The sequence below is a fragment of the Pleurodeles waltl genome, chromosome 3_1 (assembly GCF_031143425.1).
Source record: "Pleurodeles waltl isolate 20211129_DDA chromosome 3_1, aPleWal1.hap1.20221129, whole genome shotgun sequence".
Lineage (NCBI taxonomy): Eukaryota > Metazoa > Chordata > Amphibia > Caudata > Salamandridae > Pleurodeles > Pleurodeles waltl.
Window position 1 is genome coordinate 1,306,518,538 of NC_090440.1, and position 20,727 is coordinate 1,306,539,264.

The window sequence follows — 20,727 nt, forward strand, 5'->3', positions numbered from 1 at the left end:
CTGGATCGGGTGTCATACACTCATCAGAAAAGATATTGCCAAAGAACTTTAGCTTTGCCTTATGGAATTCACATTTATCAGCATTCAAAGTATTAGACCTGGCAACCTTGGCGTGGTCTCCCCTGCATTTGTTTGCCTCTGCTTCCTATGTTTTGAATGTGTGCTGGACTTCGTTTTTGCTGGTTTTGGTACTCTGGGCACTTTTCCACTGCTGACCAGTGCCAAAGTGCAAGTGCTCCTTATGTAAATTGAATGTGTAATTGACTCTTCCATGATTGGCATATTTGGTTTACTAGTAAGTCCCTAGTAAAGTGTCCTAGAGGTGCCCAGGGCCTGTAAAGCAAATGCTACTAGTGGCCCTGCAGCACTGATTGTTCTACCCAGATGAGTAGCCCTATAAACATGTCTTAGATCTGCCACTGCAGTGTTGTGTGTGCAGTCTTGCACTGCCAATTCGACCTGGCAAGTGTACCTGCTTTCCAGGCCCAAACCTTCCCTTTTCATACATGTAAGTCACCCCTAAGGTAAGCCCTAGGTAGCCCATGGGCAGGGTGCAGTGTATGTTAGAGGCGGAACATGTGCTGATGTATTTTACATGTCCTAACAGTGAAATACTGCCACATTCGGTTTTCACTGTTGCAAGGCTTATCTCTCAAAGGTTAACATGGGGGGCTTTCTTTAAATATCTTTTTAGTGCAGTTTCTCTTTGGGAGCAGAAAGAGATGTGGAGTGTAGGGTCTCTGAATTCTCAATTTAAAAATAGATCTTTTGGTAAAGTTGTTTTTTAAACTGTCTGCTTAAAAATGCCTCTTTTAGAAAGTGGGCATTTTCTTGCTTAAACCATTCTGTGACTCTGCCTGCTTGTGTATTCCCTGTCTGGGTCTAACTAACAGTTGGGCTGTTTGTGCATCTCCACTGGACAGTGACTCCAAGGGAGCTTTGGTGTAGCCTGCATATCCTGATGGGTCATCTGGGCTAGAGTCGAGGGAGGAGTGGTCACTTACACTTGAATGGGCTGTTCCTACCCTCACACAATGCAGTCTCCTGCCCCATGGTGTATCTGGGGTCAGACCTGGGTAAGGAAGGATCTTGTGAACAACAGAGACTTTGCTTTGAAGGTGGTCTACTTCAAAGGCAGAAAGGAGTGTAAGTAGTGGTCCCAAAACCCCAGATTTTCAGATTACTTCTGGAACCAAAAGGAACCTTTGCCAAGGAGAAGAGCTGGAGGAGGAGTTCTGCCCCTTTGCCTGTGACTGTGATTTGCTGGATTGTCCTTCAGTTGCTGCTTCTGCCTGAAAGAGGATGAAGACTGGACTTTGTGGTATATTCCTGCTTGTGAAGTGTCTCCAAGGGTTGGACTGAGCTTTCCTTCTGTTTTGAAGTCTCAGGGCGATCAAAGGCTTCATCTGCCAGCATTTGGACTCTTTGCTAAGAATCCTGCCCTGCCAAGTGATGCCCTGACCAGTCCAAGGACTCTTGAAAGGTAAAGCTGGTAGAATATGCACTGAACTCCACACACAGCAAGCCGTGTGGGGAACATTTCGATGCACCACCTGCAACTCAGCTGTAAAAAAAAAAGCACCACCCGCCTCGGACTGAAATTGACGCACCACTTGCATTGTGGCTGGGAAATTCACACATCACCTGCATCGTGGCTGGAGAAACGACGCAACACCCGCTTGCGGCTGCTGAAAACATTGCAAACGTGATGCGTTTTTTCATCACCAAGCAGCCATATTTCTCCCATATCATCACTGGGCTTCAAAATCATTGTGAACCTGTGCAGACCCGAGGAGCCCCGTTCGGAAATTGACGCATCGCTCCCTTGCGGGGGGGAGACAAGGGAAATGACACATCACTGACTTTTTCGATGCACGCTCGCCCACGCTGCTTTTTTTTTTTAACGCAAACTGGGTATTTTGTGTAACAACGTTTCCATTGTTTTCTACGGAGTAAGCTTCTGTTTTTTTTAAAACTCATATCTTCACTTGTGTATGTTGGATTTTTGTTGTTTTGTTCTTGTTTGATTTAGATAAATATTGGCACTGGTGTGGTGTCCAATTTGTAGGGTTTTCACTGTACTACTGTGTGCTTTGGTACAAATACTTTAGAGATAAGCCTGACTGCTTGTGCCAAGCTACCAAGAGGGTGAGTAGAGGTTATCTTAAGTGGGTATCTCCCTTGCCTTGAAAAGAGTGAGGGTACCTGATTGGACAGAGTGCAAACTGACTGCCAACCAGAGACCCCATTTCTAACACAAAGTTAAACCTGCATCAACAAGCAAACATCGCACTTGCTTGAGAGATTTATCGTGCTCCTTCTGTGAAGCTCCTAAAATTAATGTCATCAGTATAGTTGAAAGCATTCATATCCCTTCTGTATGATCTGTTGAATTACATCTTGAAGAAGCTATGCAGCTGATGACACACCAAAACTTGATCTCTTATATTGAAATAAACCAATATGTGTAGAAAAGGTTGTAATGTACCTGCAATTTACCTCAAATTCCATCTGGTGATATCCTTTATTTAAATCGAGGCAAGTGAAGACCTTCCCACCATTCAACTATGTTATCATGTCAACAATGTGTGGATCTGGATGTCGTTCTCTTTTAATTGCCTTGTTAGCTTGATGCATAGCTACACAGACACATATAACTTTTTCACTGTCCCTTTTTGGTACTACCACCATGGGAGAAACCCATGGTACTGGACCATTAGAACAATGAATGATATCATGTTTATTAATGATTTGAGTTCTTTTTCCACAGAGTTTTGTAAATGAAACACAATTCATCTGTGTCTTTGAGCAACAGGATGGACGCTCTCATTAATATACAATTGTGCTTTCATAGACTTACGCTTTCCTAACCCATGAAACAGCGAAGGGAACTGACTTGCTATTTCGTGGTGACCATTTATTTTGTAGTTCACTGAGATCAGTCCCATATTAGCAGCTGTGCTGAAACTGAGTAAACAGGCACTTGGTGCTCTACCTTGAAGCAAATGAAAGGGCACTTGCACTTTTGTCTTCTTGTGTTTCATCGTAGCTACAAATAAACCTTAAGTTTCCGTGACTTTGATGCAGCCAGTGTATATACTTTAGACTTCGATGGTGTCAGTCATGGCAATGGAGATAGCTCATGATATTTATTCTCAGGCACAATGCTTATTGATGCACCACTGTTGATAATGAAAGGTATTGAACAACTGTTTGCTTTCAATACAATCTTTGACAATGTTTGAATTACTTTGGTGCTTTTTCATGTCCACTTTTACTTGACTGGTGTTATTCTTTACATGCAGTCAGTCCAACATCCACACATTTGCCTGAGGTAAACATCAGCATAGCACAATCATCTTCTTCTCTTTCACTTGATATTGATATTGAAGAACTTTTTGGCGATCATTTAGATGACGATCAGCTTCGTTTGGTGGTGATTTGTCTCAACTGGTGAATCGAAAGTCACTTCTGGAACGCTCAGGCAGCTATTTTGTCTTCTTGCCGTGACACACTTACTTTTTCCTTCACCTTGCAAACCATTACACAATGTTTCTCCTTCCCACAGCCTTTGCATATTGGTCCAATGGCAGGACATCTACCTTTGAGTGGAAATCAAAATCCAGATGTGAAATACAACTTCTTTTTCAGTGTTCTTCCACTTTGTGCTTCTGTTTACTTTTTAAGTTCATGACTGACTCACTTTGGGCACCTCCAGCCCCCATGGCAGTAGCTTGGCGATTGGCATGCTCTTCCGCTCTGGCAGTCATGAGAACTCACTCCAGACCAAGAGTTTCTCTCAGCAGTTGTCATCTGAATGAATCTGACAGGCATCCATCAATAACTCGGAGACATATTGCTTCCTCGTCATTAAATTCAATTAACTTACAGGGTTTGATAAGCTTATCCAGTCTCAACAAATTTGTCTATGGTTTCACAAAATCTCTGTCATTCTTGACTGAAAATGTACCTTTCGTAATCTACACTCGGCATTGAATTGAAGTTAAGATTCAAAGCCACTTTAATTTGACGGTATGTAACTTTGTCATCTTGAAGCACTTTCTTTATGACTTCTTTCACACCCACACCAGCAAGAGGTATTTGACAATCTTCTTATCTATTTCATCTAGTGCATCAATTAAATAATCAAAAGTCTCTATCCAAGTAGTCCACCTGTCGCCAACATTCAGATTTTTGGCGGTATCGAACAGTGGTGGTGGTTTCTGGAAGATGGTGACATTATAACTGCTTCTGGGATTGACAGACACTGAGAAAGGAGTTGTCTCCAAAACTGTCTGCGGTCCCGTAGGACCTGCTTCCTCCATGCCATCTTTAAGTCCCTGTGATGTGCTGTCCTCTGGGTCATCTCGGACAGTCTGTGGAACTGTGACCTCTTTCTTGGTCTCCATTGGAGTCCTTCACTGGCAGCTTTGGTGGTGTGCCGCTATAGGTATTGGACAGCTCAGTAAGCACAACCCTGTGCTTTTTCTTCATTCTTCTCACCCTCTGCTGAGGTCGTAGAGCTCTTCTTATTGAGGATCTGGTTAGTGCAGTGACAGTATGCTTTATTATCATTTATCCTGTCAGATATTGCTTTAGTGTATTCTAGTTGCATTCGACTATGGTAGCTTTCAGTGCTTCTTTTCTGTAGTGATGAGGCATAAAAGGTGATCCGGAAATGTAGCACACTAACTATTTGCATAAGAACATCTTATAACTATTTACTGAAGTGACATGCAGAAAGAAAACGCTCAAAGTAAAACCTATCCTTCATAATATAGAACCATGAGTGGGACCATCCCCCAAAAAGCAGCAAACAAGCATGAGGTTAGCCCACCAATCTGTTGTTGATGCTACTACCTAGTGAAGAGAACTGCTTGCTTTTTATTATGAAGTTTGAATCTTGTGATGATCTAAAAGGAAAAGCAGCAGTGAGAGACATACAGGCAGGGCATGAGATCCTCACCAAAGTTCACTAGTGCATGTGAAATCAGTGATGGCATGGGGAGAGAAGTGAAACCAGTAGAGGCTCAACAGTGGTGCGGAATATGGGGGGTTTCTCCTGTGAAACTGCACTGTGTGCAGGGATGGCACCATGATGTGAAAAAAGAGGAGCGCTAATCAGGGAATGTGCCATGAGCACTAAGAATCGCCCTTAATTAAAACAAAAGTAAATGAAAACAAAATCAAAAATGTGTTTCGATAGACATTACTAACAGTACGAGGAATCAAAACAATTAAAAAAGAAAGGTATGGAAAAGTAAACCTTGTTACGAACAAAAAGATTATGCCCCATGTTGAAAAAAATCTAATTAATATCTTTGGTAGCTCTAGCTGTATCGTTTCTAGATTTCTTTGTGGGGCAATATTACACTTAACCTAAAATGTTCTATAAATATGCTTAAACACAGCTTAACTCTGACATTACCTAGTTCCATCCCATAGATTTCTTCACTGCGTCCCAGCACTCTGACCATTAAAACGTTGTCTCGATCAGAGTGAAACAGCTGACCAGAATCACGTTTGTTGTCAAGCATGCATTGTACACACTTCGTGTATTTGGCACCACAGAATGCATTCAACACAGATGCATAGTATTATTCTTCAACACCATACCTCAGAAGAGCGTTGAAGAGGTAGCTGTGTTGGTTATGCAAGCTGGTCCTTTGGGTGGATTATTTGTCAGGGGGACTCCACCCACCCTTGAAGGCCACACGACTGTATGATAATGTAGGTACCACACTTCCTTTTCAACGAGACTAAGCTAAAGAGTGTTTTTATGTTTTTTTTTTTTTTCATTTTCCACTTCAGATTTGGAGGAGACAGCTGATTTTGGTCGGATGGAACACAGCAGAGACATTGGCCTTTGGATAGTCCTAATAAACAGAATTAATATTTACCAGTTCACTAAATCCAAAATTGATAGTTGGTCTCAAGGGTGTCCTCTAGCATCGATGTGACTTTGGTACTTGGTGGTGCATTGCCATCAACAATAAGGGACAATCAAAATAAGTTAAAATTCAAGTGAGGAAAACACAAAAAGTGCTTGTAGAATGGGAGAAATGCTTAACTTCAAATCTCACCCGATGCTCCACAGGGTTTAAAGTTTTCACTGGTAAAATGTTGTAAACGTTTCAGTTGTTCTGGAAACCTAAGTTCATGATTAAGCAGCATTAGATAATATTGTGATAATTCCCCTCCACTGACCGTCCTTTGGAGAGCTGTTCTTAGTCCCAAAGACAACTGTGGTTGAAGAGGAGCCTGCTCTTCCAAGCACTAATGCGGCAGTACTTTAAGAACATGAAACCCAACAAAAAACACTTCAAAGAAGCAAATCCGAAAAGAAGCATTCATGGTACAGATATTTAGAGTGTTGGAAATGTGTCCGAGCACGTGGGTGTATTTGTATTGGCGTTGTAATCAACGTGCACCAGCTTCCTAGGCAACCCTTGACTGTGTCGCAGTTCGAACCAGACAGTATGGCAGCTGCCTGATGATAGCACTGGCTCCCCTTCAAAGGGCCCTCTGTCACCGGGGACAGCACTGATAGCTGGGTTTGTGTGAATTGTGTCCAGAGGCATTGCTACCCGTACATTACATAGCTATCTCTTTCACTCATGCTTCAACAGTGTGCTTTTATTTTGTTTACAAATCTGCACTTTCATGAGCACATTATAAATTTGTCCGATGAGAGTTTGCAGTGGCATGACTGCGCGTTATTAGAGTCGAGCGCACAAGCGCTCCGTCCCTGTTGTAATCTCTCTTTGGTCTAGTAACCCCGCCCATGTTATGCATGTCACTGTCATTCGTTCGTGGGCTTGCCTTTTAAAATCCGCTCGCTTTCATTAGTGAAAGTCATGTATACCTCATGCCTTTTCCGGTGTTTAGCCCTCCTCGAGCGCACCAGCAACTACTGAAAACTTACGAGGCTCAACATTTTCAGCCAGGTTTCTGCACTACTTTATCTTTTATTTTCCATGCAGTGCGATCACGCTGTGTTTTACATAGGGCAATCAGGCTCTTTTTAAAAAAAAATTATTTGTGTGGCAAGAAAAGTCCGGTTAGGAGTTTACAATGCTAATAGCTCTAACTCGAGCAAATGCAAGACCCGTTGCATTGCAAAGGCTTGTTTTTGTTTTTGTATTTCTTTTGCCACCCATAAAGAGCTCATACAAACACTTCTTCAGGATTACCATTACAGCCTGAGTGAAATAGTGTAAGCACTATTCACAGCCATTTTCACTGCACCAAGTAACTTATAAGTCACCTATAGCCCCCACATCGTCCAGGCCCATTTCCTGGACTTCATGCGTGCGGGGACGCCATTATAAGTGTGCACTACATATAGGTCAATACATATATGTAGCTTCACAGTGGTTACTCCAAATATGGCCATGTGTGGTGTCTAGGAACCGGGAATTGTACTCCTAATCGGATTCTGGTATTGGGGGGCCAATTACATGCACCCTAGGGGCTCCACCATGGACTCCCAGTACTGCCATACCAGTCTTCTGAGGTTTTCACTGCAGCCCCAGCTGCTGCCACCTCACAGACAGGCTTCCTTCTGACCTTGTGGGGCTTGGGCAGTCCAATCCCAGGAAGGCAGACCAATGCATTTCCTTTGTGACAGGGGTGTTACACCCTCTCCCTATGGAAATAGGTGTGACAGGCATGGGAGGGGTTTCCTTCCAGAGCCTCTGGAGGTGCTTTGAAGGGCACTGATGCTGCCCTCCTTGCATAATCCAGTCTTCATTGGTTCAGGGACCCCCAGCCCCTGCTCTGGCATGAAACTGTACAAAGGAAAGGGGAGTGACCACTCCTCTGTCCATCACCACCCCAGTGGTGGTGCCCAGAGCTCCTCCAGAGTGTCCCTGGGTTTTGCCATCTTGGATTCCAAGATGTTGGGATACTCTGGGAGCATCTGATTGGCCAGTGCCAGCAGGTGACATTAGAGACCCCTCCTGATAGGTCCATACCTGGTTAGGTGACCAATCCCCCTCAGAGGGCTATTTAGGGTCTCTCCTGTGGATGTTTCCTCAGATTCAGTTTGCAGGACTCCTCTGCATCCTTGCTTCTGCTTCTGATCGTCAGATCAACCGCAAACTGCTCCATGAACACTGTAACTGCAACAAAGTATCCAAGAAGGCTACTGCGACCCTGCAACTTTAGCTCCTGCCAGAAACTGCAACAGTTTCCAGGTTGTGGACACTTTGATGACTGCCTGTCTTCATTCTGCCCCAGAAGGACAGAAGGAATCTCCAGTGGAGTGACAGAGTCACTTCCCTACTTCAGCAGGCACCTCTCTGCAACGACAACCAGTACTCTGGGACTCCTCTCCTGTCAATGAGCGTGATCCCTGGAACACAGGTGGTTGACCAAAGTGATCCTGACTGTCCAAAGGTCCAGCTGTCCAAATTTGGTGGAGGTAAAGGCCTGCCTCCCGTGCCAGACAGTACCCCTGTGCATTGCGTGTTCTGCAGATCCTGGGGCTTCTTCCAGAAATCCTTCGTGCACAGTGTAGCCAGGTCCCCAGCACTCTATCTTGTGACACCCAGCTCCCTGAGTTGTTCTCTGGCACCGTGGGATCCTTTTGTGAAGTGCTGCGATAACCACATTTTGCAGCTCCTTTGTCCCCATGTTCTGGGACTCCTGTGGGTGCTGCCTTGTCTTCTGAGGGCTCTCTAACGTGCTGAGAGCCCCCTCTGCCTCCTCAGTCCAAATTGGGCCCAGGTAGCGCCTTTTCCCGCCAACGGCGACATGTGTGTGAGCCAAGGCTTGTTGGCGGAATTCAACGACTCGACATGGGACATTTATTGCACCAAGCAGGAACCTGCAGCTGTCTTCTTTCGTGAATTTCTGACTTCTTCTTTCAACCGGAGAATCCACTCTTGCTCCTTCATCCGGGTTAGCTCCTGTTCTTTCTGGACTCTTTCTCATCTTCTGGACTTGGTCTCCTGTCTCCACAGGTCTTCAGGACCAGGAATCCATTGTTGGTTTCTTGCAGTCTTGCTTGGTTTTTGCATAATCCTTTACCACGACTTCTAGTGTGTTCTGAGGAAACTTGTTGTACTTTACTCCTGTTTTCCTGGGCTCTGGGTTGGGGTAATTTACTTACCTTTGGTGTTTTCCTACACTCCCAGCACCCCTCTACACACTACACTTGCCTAGGGGGGAAACCGACATTTGCATTCCACTATTTTAGTATGTGGTTTGTATTGCCCCTAGTGTGAGAAAACACAAAACGGAGAACACATCAACCTGATTAGTCCAAGCTGCTGAAATCTATTTTACCGAATTTCCAAAATGAAGACAAACCTTTTTATTAAAAATAAATTGCCGAAAAACAACAGGAAAATGGAACAGGAAGAAACATAAGAAAACTGGAAAGAAGGAAGAGAGGCAGAAGTAGTGGAGAGGGAGGTGCAGAGGTAGTAGAGTTCTGTTATTGATAGTAGTGTGTAGGTAGGTAGAGAGGTACTAAACCATATATGGTTGTTGAGGTTCTAGGTTCTGCAGAGAGATAAAGGCAATAGAATAGCAGCAAGGTCTCTGTGTTATGTACAGGTAGCAAAGAGAGTAAGTAGGGATCGAGGTACTAGTATATGAATGTGGTAGTGGGGAATTACACTAAATGCATGGCTATAGCTAACACAGAATATCTAGGGCTAGCAGCACCAGTGTGTAGATTGCAGTTCGAATGTATAGTTGGGGGTAGAGGTACAAGTAGAAATAAATATACCAGGGTATATTTAGGGGTACAGGTGCTACCGTATACGTCAGCGGTACTTTGTTATAGGTGAATTTAGAGGTAGAAGTGTATAAGTAGTGATATAGGGACTTAGAGGTACTAGAGTATAGACGGGATAGCAATACTATGGTATAAGTATAGCTAGAGGTGCTGTAGAATATGTTGGGATAGCAGGACTAGCATTTAGGTATAAATATGAAAGTTTACATGGGAATACTAGTACCAGGATATAAGTAGGGACTGATGTAGTAGGATATATTTAGAGGTAGCGGTACTACGGTATATGTACTAAAGGTAAACGTACTAAGTTGTAGGTATGGGTCAGAGGAACTAGGATATGGGTGATTATAGGGGTATAAGGCTATAGGTAAGTTGAGGTACTAGAGTATAGGCAATAGTTGATGGACGATACAAAGTTTGTTGAGAAAGGAGAAGAAACCTACAGGAGGTAAAGTGCAGAAGGCTGAAGATAAGAGGGGAAAACAGAATGAGGTATTCCGGGATTTCCCTCTCATAAACAAGACAGAGTAGACCAGGAGACAGTAGGAAATGTGAAGGGAAGAGCGAGTTTGACCTGTATAGTGGAAATTGAATCACGGGGGCTTGTGACCGTGGAAAATGCAATTATGGTTTGTTTCAAGTGGAATGGCATTTCTCGGGATGAAATTGACATCTGATTATTTTCATGAACTTGAAACAAATATAGGAGTTCCTGTGCGTAGTTTTGCCAGGGCTGTTTGCGGGAGTCCGTAACCTCGCAAATTCAAAGCAAGATCAGTTAATAAATCCCTTTTGTTGGAAGCAACTGAAATACGATCGCCTGCTGTCTCTTACAGTAGACTTGCAGAGAGTCGAACTATTGAAGTTACAATACACCCAACATGCACACATGCCTTTCTTTTCTAAACCTCCTCGTAAAATTTAACAGCGCCAAATGTCACATATTCGCTTTTCAACAGTTACAAACGCCACTTTTGGTTATTTTTGGAATCACTTAGATTTGTGAATTATTTATTAGTATTTTCTTGTCCCTAATTTTTTGCGTTTTTGCTTTTACATTTTAGATTCCAAAGCTCCCAAGATGAAGGCAAAGAGCCCCAGAAGTTTACTGTCTCCTTCGCCAGCAACACAAAGTAAGCTGTTGTGATTTATCTGCTTCCGTTTGGGCCTGCAAGAATTTATCAGGGACTGGCATTTTGCAGCATTTTCCCACCATATGAGTCATTTAAAATAGCCTCCCCAGACTGCATGAGTGTGCTGTGTTTCTTTAACCCTAGATAGGTCATGTGAATGAGAGACATCCTGTCCTGTGGGCGGGTAACTGAAAGGGACATTAGGCATTAACTGATTCCCATCAGTGCGCCTAATGTATCTAAATCTGAACAGGGCTATTCAAAAGCAAATATGATCTGCTTTCACAAGGAAGGCAGCGCCCTAGCCTTGAAACTCATCTCACTGGAACTGTGGTAAAGTGTGCTGCGAAGATTACGATGTCTCTTGGGCGGTGGTAGGCTCCCGCTGGGGCTCTGGAGTGCTTCAACTCACTGCCCCACACTTTCACCCCAACCAGCTGTGCAGACCCGCTTCATGGGGAACCAGAATTTCCAGAGAGGACTGCGATCAATATCTCAAGGGAGTGACAGAGTGACCTTTCTCTTACCAGGGCCCTCGCCTCAGCCATTCTTATCCAATTTTAGGAGGATTTTGACCCAGCAAGTGCACAGGATTGCCGGGCATAATGACTAAGGCTTCCAGTTCCATGGGTGACCAGCTGCTCCTGTATAGGGTTTTTGCATTCTGGAATTAGTGAAAGCACGATGAGCAGCATTATTACGTAGGGTTAGGGGTGTGCCCCTGTTAATGTAGATTCTGCTGTGTGCCTATATGAGTGAATAGTGTGTCCCCCGCGTGTCTGGGGGCACAAAAAACTAGGGTGAAACCCTTTGCAAGTGTGCTGAGGCAGAGTCTAACTGATGTGTAAACATGGTAGGTGACAGCTCCTCACCCAATGAAGTCAATGATGACCCATTCAGCCAACGCCTAGCCCCCCTTTGTTTCACTATTAAGGAGTAATGCACAAAGGCCAACTGCCAGCTACATCTATTCATGTGACCCAGGATACAGGCCCCAGATACCAATTGGTTGGGATAAAAAAAAAAAAGCCAATTTTCTGAAAGAGTCTTTTTCAAAATTGTGACTTAAATCCGACTTTCCTATTAAGGACGGTTTTAAACAGTTGTTTCAAGACCAAAGTCAACATTCCTACCTGCTCCCAGCTGAATGTTAACTCTTATTAAATGTATTTAGGTAACCCAATGTTATCCTTTGGGGAAGGCAGACCTTGCAGTAGTGAAAAACTAATTTAAAAATGTTTTGCTACCAGAACATGTAAAAGTTAAAAAAATTAATTAAAAAAAAAACATTTCCATCTTTTTAAATACACTGCACCATGCACTATGTGCTATTTAAGGCCTATCCTAGGGTTCACTTATATGTATTAAAAAGGAAGATTTAGGCCTTGCAAAAGGTTTATTTTGCCAAGTCGAAATGGCAATTTAAAACTACACACACAGGCTGCAATAGTGAATTTGACTGAGACATTTTTAACAGACTAATTAAGAGGGTGGCACAATGAGTGCAGCCGGCCCTATAGTAGGAGTTAACCTACAGGCACTGGGTACATGATGTAGTACTAATATATTAGGAACTTAAAAGTAACTTAAATGTGTCATTTAGTTGTAAGAAAATGTTGCCATGATTAAGAAGAGAGCACAAACACTTTAGCACTGGTAAAGTCTGAAAAGTCTTAAGGTCAACAAAAACAAATTCAGCAAAAACAAGGGGAGCAAGGCAAAAGGTTTGTGGGAAGATCACCCTAAGGCTGACAGGTCTAACAAACCCGTTGTTGATTATCTCTTCTCAAAAATAGATAGACAGTGCCACCAAGCAGTGGACTACCATTAACAAGTGCTGATGTTTAAAAATATGTGCTGACGTCGAACACTGGCACAAATTAAGCACTGCCTTCAAAATACTGCTTAACACTCCTGTACATTCAATACTTGCCCCTTTTGACAGCAGACACAGCAGTTGGTGCAGTACCTGGTGTGAGGGACCATTTCAACCCTACTAACAAGGGACCAATGCATAAGTCAGAATGCATATACAATAGTGCAGATTCCCTCAATCATAAAGAAAATAGCGGATTGTTGCCCACATCAATAAACAAAAAGCTATTCTATACATGATGTATGTAGCAGTACTGTAAGCAGCTTTAGTACACAATACGGTCAGAACTAGGGCAAGCTTCTTTCACACACAGCAGCTGCAGCTATAGTGATATCTTCCTCTGCACACAGAATAGATGACTCAAGGGGCATCACCACAGAAAACGCCATGGTAACATGTAGCTGATAGGTGTGAGTCTAATTAGAGAACCTGGCCATAGGGTGATAGAAAATCATTAACATCCTTTATTAGAATTCTAACCTTTACTCGCTATAGCTGGTCACTGCTAACTCATTCTAGGTCAGGGCCATTTGGAACAAGATTGCCAGGGAGGAAGACATGAAAGAATCAAATGGAGTGTTCCATAGCCCCTTCAGTATTCTGCTTTCTAGGACCCCGCAGTTTGGGCTTCCTCTGACAGTCTTTTTGTGAGCAAGTTCTTTAAGCAGATGTAAATATGTTGATATACAGCAAAATACCTGTTCCTTTCTGTTTTCATAGCACACAATGCGTTACTTAATTGCTTCAAGGTGCTCTTGAGGTTTGCAACAAAGCTGTGTATGTGTTGAGAGCTAACAGGGTTTCATATAGCTCTCTAAGACATGAACCTCACATTAATAAAACAGATAATTTTGAGTTATATTCATCATATCTTACCAAGCTGAATTAGTAATCAAACCATATTATGGTACATCAGAACAATGCTTCTGCCTCATGTATCAGAGGAGGCAAAATACAAGCTCAAACACTACAGAAGGTGGCATGGACACATTCTCAGAGTTATTCAGAATAACTCGTGGAGCTGCAGATTTCCAGAGGAAGGCTAGAAGAAGGCAAGGATAATAGCAGAAATACACCTATGTTACCTACCAGCTAAAGCTGCCGACTTTGGAACTGTGGAACCAGGTTAAAATCTCAACTTTGACTCAACATCCTGTGATAAGGACCATCATGCAATCTTCCCATGCCTAAAAAAAGGTGTAAGTACTGCTTCTCTTGTAAAGTGCTCTAATGCCCTCGGTTCAAGAGTGTGCTTAATAAAACTGAAAAAATGCACTTGTTCTGATGGATGAAAAGGTTTTTCACTTGATCGAAGCATTGTGGGCTAGATAATTCATACAGATTGTATGTACTCTGGTAAGACTATGGGCATTGGGTGTTTAAGGCACTTGCAGAAGGAAGTGTTTTATTGGGTCTGTCTTTGGTGAAGAAGAGCCTGTTGGGAGCGATTTGCTCTGGATAAATATTTCTTTATTTATTTGATTCTTTATTTTTGAGTTTTACGTAGGAGGTGTCATGGAATTGAAGGGAGAGATGACCACTTTGTTTTTCTGAACTTTTTTCAATAAAGAAGGTGTGGGTGCCACACCATCCTTTTCTGATGGTTACAGCTATTGAGGTGGGGGCGTCCTTGTACATTGGAAGCATTCAAAAGGGCATTTTATGATCTCAAAAAATTCTCCTGAGGAATATATTTTTGTGTGGAAGATCTGTGTTATACAGTTCTTGTATGTATGAGGGTGGGTACTGAGAGAGAGATGGCTGGTGTGTAGTGTGATGGGATTCTCTTTCCTGAGTTTGATCTATTGTGAACAGTTTTTTGCATTTCTGGCATCTAAGCTTCTGTTTTCATGAGTGAATCAAGGAGAGGAAGGACAGGGTCAAGTTGACCAGGATCTGTTCTTGAGCCAGCTTGGTTTTGAAAGCTGATGTGAATGTTTTTTCTCTGGTAGGAAGAAGATGGGTTTACTTTGTGGCTATTTGTTGATTTGAGGAGATGGTGGTAAATGAGAGCATTTAATGGGTGGCTGTGAGGTTACTGCTTGTAAGTCATTTTCTTAATGGTATCTAGAAAGAAGACTTTTATACCTGAGAGGTTGGTATAGATTTAAAGTCTAGGGTGAGGCTGAGACTGATACATATGTCCAGGAATGCTCTTGAAGTGGAGTAGACAACCCTGAAATACCTTCCATTGTTGTTTGTCTTATTACTAGCATATCTATTAAGGGAGTGTTGTCACTAAAGGCTTAAAGTGTGAAGCCTAACATCTCATGACTGTAAGATTATTTTCTAAACAATGGATAGTTGCTGTCAATTATAAGAATGTAAGGCCTATAAGGTAAATAGATAGGACTTTCACCACTCTGCACCAATTCCCCCTTTCCCCTCTTTTGAGTCTAACACCGGTTGGCATACAGATTTGTTCTGGTCATGGGACCAGCTCAACCTCCTCAAAGCACACAAGTATTCTCTAGTCCTTGGTCAATTGAGGTGTTTCCCGATGGCCCAATGGTGCCCTTAGTCTGCATTCTTGTTGTCCCACCATTACCCCTGCACTGTCCCATATACTTCACAGAAACATTTGAGTTTATATCTCCAAATGAGGATGGAAATGGAATTAACTCTCTCACATTCCAAACTTTGAGTGTATATAAATTTTTTTCCATGATTTCCTGTGCTCAGCTGCACCTCTGACTTAAATCTTGATGGCCCAAAAAAGGAGTGGTCCAAAGAATCTGTACAAGTGCACAAAAATGTCAGAGTGCACTTCAGAAAAGGAGACATTTTATAGACATGGGTGGTGTAAATGACATGTCTTTGCTAATATGCATATGTGTTTTTTTAAATAATTCCACAGGACATTAACCTCTTAGCTGCTGGGCCTATTCACCCCCAAGTGCTGAGCCCTTTTTTGGCAATTTGGGGTAGTTCGCGCTTAGGCCTTCATAACTTTTTGTCTACATAAGCTATCCACGCCAAATTTGCGTCCTTTTTTTCCAACATACTAGGGATTCTAATGGTACCCAGAGTTTGTGGTTTCCCCTGGAGGAGACCAAGAAATTAGCCAAAATACAGTGAAAATTTCGTTTTTTTTTAAAATGGGGAAAAAGGGATGCCGAAGAAGGCTTGTGTTTTTTTCCCTGAAAATGGCATCAACAAAGGGTTTCTGGTGCTAAAATCACCATCTTCCCACCTTTTAGGAACGGGTAGACTTGATTCCGAAAACCACATTTTTCAACACAATTTTGGCATTTTACTGGGACATACCCCATTTTTACTATTTTTGGTGCTTTCTGCCTCCTTCCAGTTAGTGACAGGAATGGGTGTGAAACCAATGATGGATCCCGGAAAGCTAAACATTTCTGAAAAGTAGACAAAATTCTGAATTCAGAAAGGGGTCATTTGTGTAGATCCTACAAGGTTTTCCTACAGAAAATAACAGCTGAAATAAAAAAATATTGAAAGTGAGCTGAAAAAAACAGCCATTTTTCTCCACGTTTTACTCTGTAACTTTTTCCTGCAATGTCAGATTTTTTAAAGCAATATACCTTTACGTGTACTGGACTCTTCCGGTTGAGAGGATATATAGGGCTTGTAGGTTCATCAAGATCCCTAGGTACCCAGAGCCAATAAATGAGGTGCACCTTGCAATGGGTTTTCATTCTATACCGGGTATACAGCAATTCATTTGCTGAAATATAGAGAGTGAAAAATAGGTATCAAGAAAACCTTTGTATTTCCAAAATGGGCATAAGATAAGGTGTTGAGAAGCAGTGGTTATTTGCACATCTCTGAATTCCGGGGTGCCCATACTAGCATGTGAATTACAGGCCATTTCTCAAATAGACATCTTTTTTACACACTGTCTTACATTTGGAAGGAAAAAATGTAGAGAAAGACAAGGGGCAATAACACTTGTTTTGCTATTCTGTGTTCCCCCAAGTCTCCCGATAAAAATGGTACCTCACTTGCGTGGGTAGGCCTAATGCTCGCGACAGGAAATGCAACATGGACACATCACATTTTTACATTGAAATCTGACATGTTTTTTGCAAAGTGCCTAGCTGTAGATTTTGGCCTCTAGCTCAGCCGGCACATTGGGAAACCTAGCAAATTTGGCATTTTGGAAAACTAGACACCTAGGGGAATCCAAGATGGGGTGACTTGTGGGGCTCTGACCAGGTTCTGTTACCCAGAATCCTTTGCAAACCTCAAAATTTGGCTAAAAAAACACATTTTCCTCACATTTCGGTGACAGAAAGTTCTGGAATCTGAGAGGAGCCACAAATTCCCTTCCACCCAGCGTTCCCCCAAGTCTCCCGATAAAAATGGTACCTCACTTCTGTGGGTAGGCCTAGTGCCCGCGACAGGAATAGATCACACAACAGTTAATGTTGGTCCTTACATGAGGCAGCTGTTGACCCTGGGGTGATCCATTCCTGACGCAGGCACTAGGTGTAGGCACTCAAGTGGGGTAGTGTTTTTATCAGGACAGGTGAGGAATCACTGGGTGGTAGGAATTTTGTGGATCCCAGCATATTCCTGTAGTTTGTGTGACAGAAATGCGAGAAAAATAGAGTTTTTATTGAACATTTCAGCTTTGCAGGGTATTCTGGGTAAGAAAACTTTGGGGAATCCACACAAGTCACACCTCTGTGGACTCCCCCAAATGTCTAGTTTCCAGAAATGTATGGGTTGAGTGTGTTTCTCTATATAGCCTCCAAACCCAGGACCAAAAACACAGGTGCCTGCCTTACAAAACCAGTTTGTTTTGTGATAGATAATTTTGATGTCTCCACAATACGATTTGGGCGGTGGAATTTGGGGCTGAACTAAATTGGGGAGCTCCCAAGAGACCACTCTCTCTCTCTGTTTGCCGCCGCATTCACCTGCTCTCTAGGTTGGGCTAACCCACTATTACCCCGTTGCACAGACTGTGCTTGCGAAGGGACAGCAGGACTGTCCTCATCACCTCCCTCATAATTTACTGAAGAGGAGTTATCGTATGGGACTCCTCCGACTGAAAAATCACTCTCAGAGTCTGCGCCATTGTCCTATCCCTCAGATGCTGTCTCAGTATCTGATGTCTCAGTCTCTGATCCTAAGTCAGATCTGTCCTCTATAACCCGAGTGACGGCAGCAGTCATCCATCAAGATGCCATCTCTGCTATTGGTAAACTGTTGCTCTAAAACACTAGTCCACGTAGACAGTCACAAAATCGATGGTGTGTGTGAGATACGTGCAACATTAGAACATTGGAATGCTGGGGGCTCCGTTGAAAACAATGGAGTGCTGCAGGCTTTTACTGGCCGGTAAAAGCCCACAGCGCCAACATTCCAATGTTCGCTTTGTTCACAGCAACAGCTTTGAACAAAGCCTCACGGAGCCCGAGGGGATTTAAATCCCCTCGGGCTCCGTGAATTTTTTTTTTTTTAACAGAACATTCTGCCCTGTGTGGCAGAATGTTCTAATAGCCTTAGAACCCGCCGTAGCGGGCTCTACCGGCTATTAAAGTCCCTCTCCCTTGTTAAATGCCCTCGCCTTCGGCTCGGGCATTTAACGCGGGGAGCGGGCCTTTAATAGCCGGTAGAGCCCGCTACGGCGGGTTCTAAGGCTTTAGTAGAGGCCTCCTTACCTGCGCTTCTTCCCTCAATCAGCACGTTCTTTCAAGACACTCAAAAAACACCTTGTTACATACCATTCGTCACAGTCTTTAGCACCTCCTGCGCCCAGTCCAACAATCATTATTGGTGCTCCCACTCCCTCCTCCTCGGATTCCCTCATTACCACCGAGCAAAAGTGCCCTTCATCTCTCCATAGCCTCCCTCCACCCTGCACATACTTTTCATTTAATGGCCAGGTAATGGCTGACTTTACTAATGTACTCAGCTATTTACATAAAATACAGATTTGCTCTTTGCAGTAGGCATATAAACCTTCTGCGCTTCTTTATGGCACTAAAACTGCCACTAGACAAAAGTCTGACCCTTTTGTAGCAGAAACATAATCACAATACTTACTTGACCTTTTTATTGCTGCCTAAAAGCTACAGTTGAAATGCGTCAGTTGAAGTATGTGCATTGCTTTGAAGATGCAAGCTGCAACTGCAAGACAACTGGTGGCAAATATATATATATATATATATATATATATATATATATATATATATATATATACATATATATATATGCATATATACATATATATATATATATATGTATATATACATATATATATATATACATATGTATATATACATATATATATATATACATATGTATGTATGTATATATATATATATATATATATATATATATATATAGATCACTTTTACATGTGGGTCTGGTTTTCCTGGGGGCCGATCGCAGCCCCCAGGGAAACCACACATGTATTGACAAAAGTGATTTATATATACTGTATATATATATATATATCTATCTCTATATATATATATATATATCTACATAGATATATCTATAGAGAGATCTATATATATATATCATATATATAGATCTCTCTATAGATATATCCATGTAGATAGATATATCTACATAGATATATCTATATATATATATATATAGATCTATATTTTTTTTAGTAGTTGTATGGTTTCCTTGGGGGCCAAAATGGCCCCCAGGGAAACCCTACAACAACTAAAAAAAATATTGCCCCCCTGTTTTTTTTTTTTTTTTTTTAAATAAAATTTAGCCCCTGGGGGGGTTGCGATCGTGAGCTGAGGGGGCCTACCCCCCCCAAGTGAAATCCCTGGTGTCTAGTGGTGTTTCCTGGCCCCCGATCGCAGCACAGCCAGGAAACACTTTCAGGAAGGCCTCGTAAGAAAGGGGAGAGTCTCCCCTTTCTTACGAGGCCTTCCCGAACGTGGGGAAGGCCTTTTTCCCCATTGGAGCAGGAAGCGGCGCAAGGCCGCTTCCTACTCCGGTGGGGAAATAAACAAAGTGACGTGTCACAAAGGGGCGGGGGGAGACACGGAAAAGCTTCTGTCTCTCCCGGGATATAAAAAAAATATATAAAAATCCTCAGGTGCGACGCACCCGAGGATTTATTAACCCCCTCCCTGGTGTCGGCCACTGGTTGTGACCCGCACCAGGGAGGTAGTGCGGGCGTCGGCCAGTGGCCGACGCCCGCACCCAAAGGGTTAAACTATCTCTAGCGTTTGCCAGAGCACAGTCAGTACTTGCAAACAGCAGTAGCCAGCCTTGTCCTTGTGTAGGTGAACATAGAGATACACTCTAAATGCTTTATTTCATGCTATTGCGTATGTGAATGTTTACCATGATGACATATGGCTACTTAGCAATGGAGACAGCAGCTATATATCGCTAAACCTATATAGTTTGCTCATTTCTCTTCCTGCTGTAGCATCATGGATCCTATTGAGTCCCAATTCTGATTTTTCTCTCACTTTACTGTTGCTGTTGTGTTGTGTGCCTCCTCAATGCTTTTTGAGTTGGGTTAAGGATTTTGTTCCAGGACTCCTTTAAAAATGTATCATTTAGAAGAACATCCGTGCTCTAGCATATTCCTTCGCAGGATTATGCTTTGAACGGGGTCAATGGATCTTTTCACCCAGCATAAAGGTGTTGTGAGAAATTGGGTTGTTGGTTGACTGGGGTGTGAGCCCTGGTAAAGCAACAGCCACAATCTCAGTCTCTTGGATGGTGAACCACAAAAGGCACTAATTTAACCTTTACTTAACTCCGGGTAGCCTGGCACAAAAAGTAGTCAGTACACAACAGAAACACAGTGAAAACACAACAAAATCAAAATCAAAAACCCATTTAGAAAAATATTGAAAATTGTAATAAATAATTTGACACTAAAACCATCCAAATCCAATTCACAGAACCAGAGTTATAAATTTATAAAGTTTTAAGTTAAAATAGTGCTTAAAAACTAAAAGTGTCAACCCGCAGACATCTGGTTGTGCTAGATCGGGCCCAAGTCAAAA

The 20,727-nt window shown here is 42.6% G+C and overlaps 1 protein-coding gene across 6 annotated transcripts in view; it reads left to right on the top strand.

The window, feature by feature from the left end:
• MYLK (myosin light chain kinase) overlaps positions 1 to 20,727 on the top strand; it is a 1,681,938-nt gene that overhangs the window by 1,266,099 nt on the left and 395,112 nt on the right. For all 6 annotated transcript variants that reach the window (XM_069224656.1, XM_069224654.1, XM_069224658.1 and 3 more), the window contains one exon: positions 10,813 to 10,881. In XM_069224656.1, the coding sequence (XP_069080757.1) occupies positions 10,813 to 10,881 (69 nt within the window). The remainder of the gene's footprint in view (positions 1 to 10,812; positions 10,882 to 20,727) is intronic.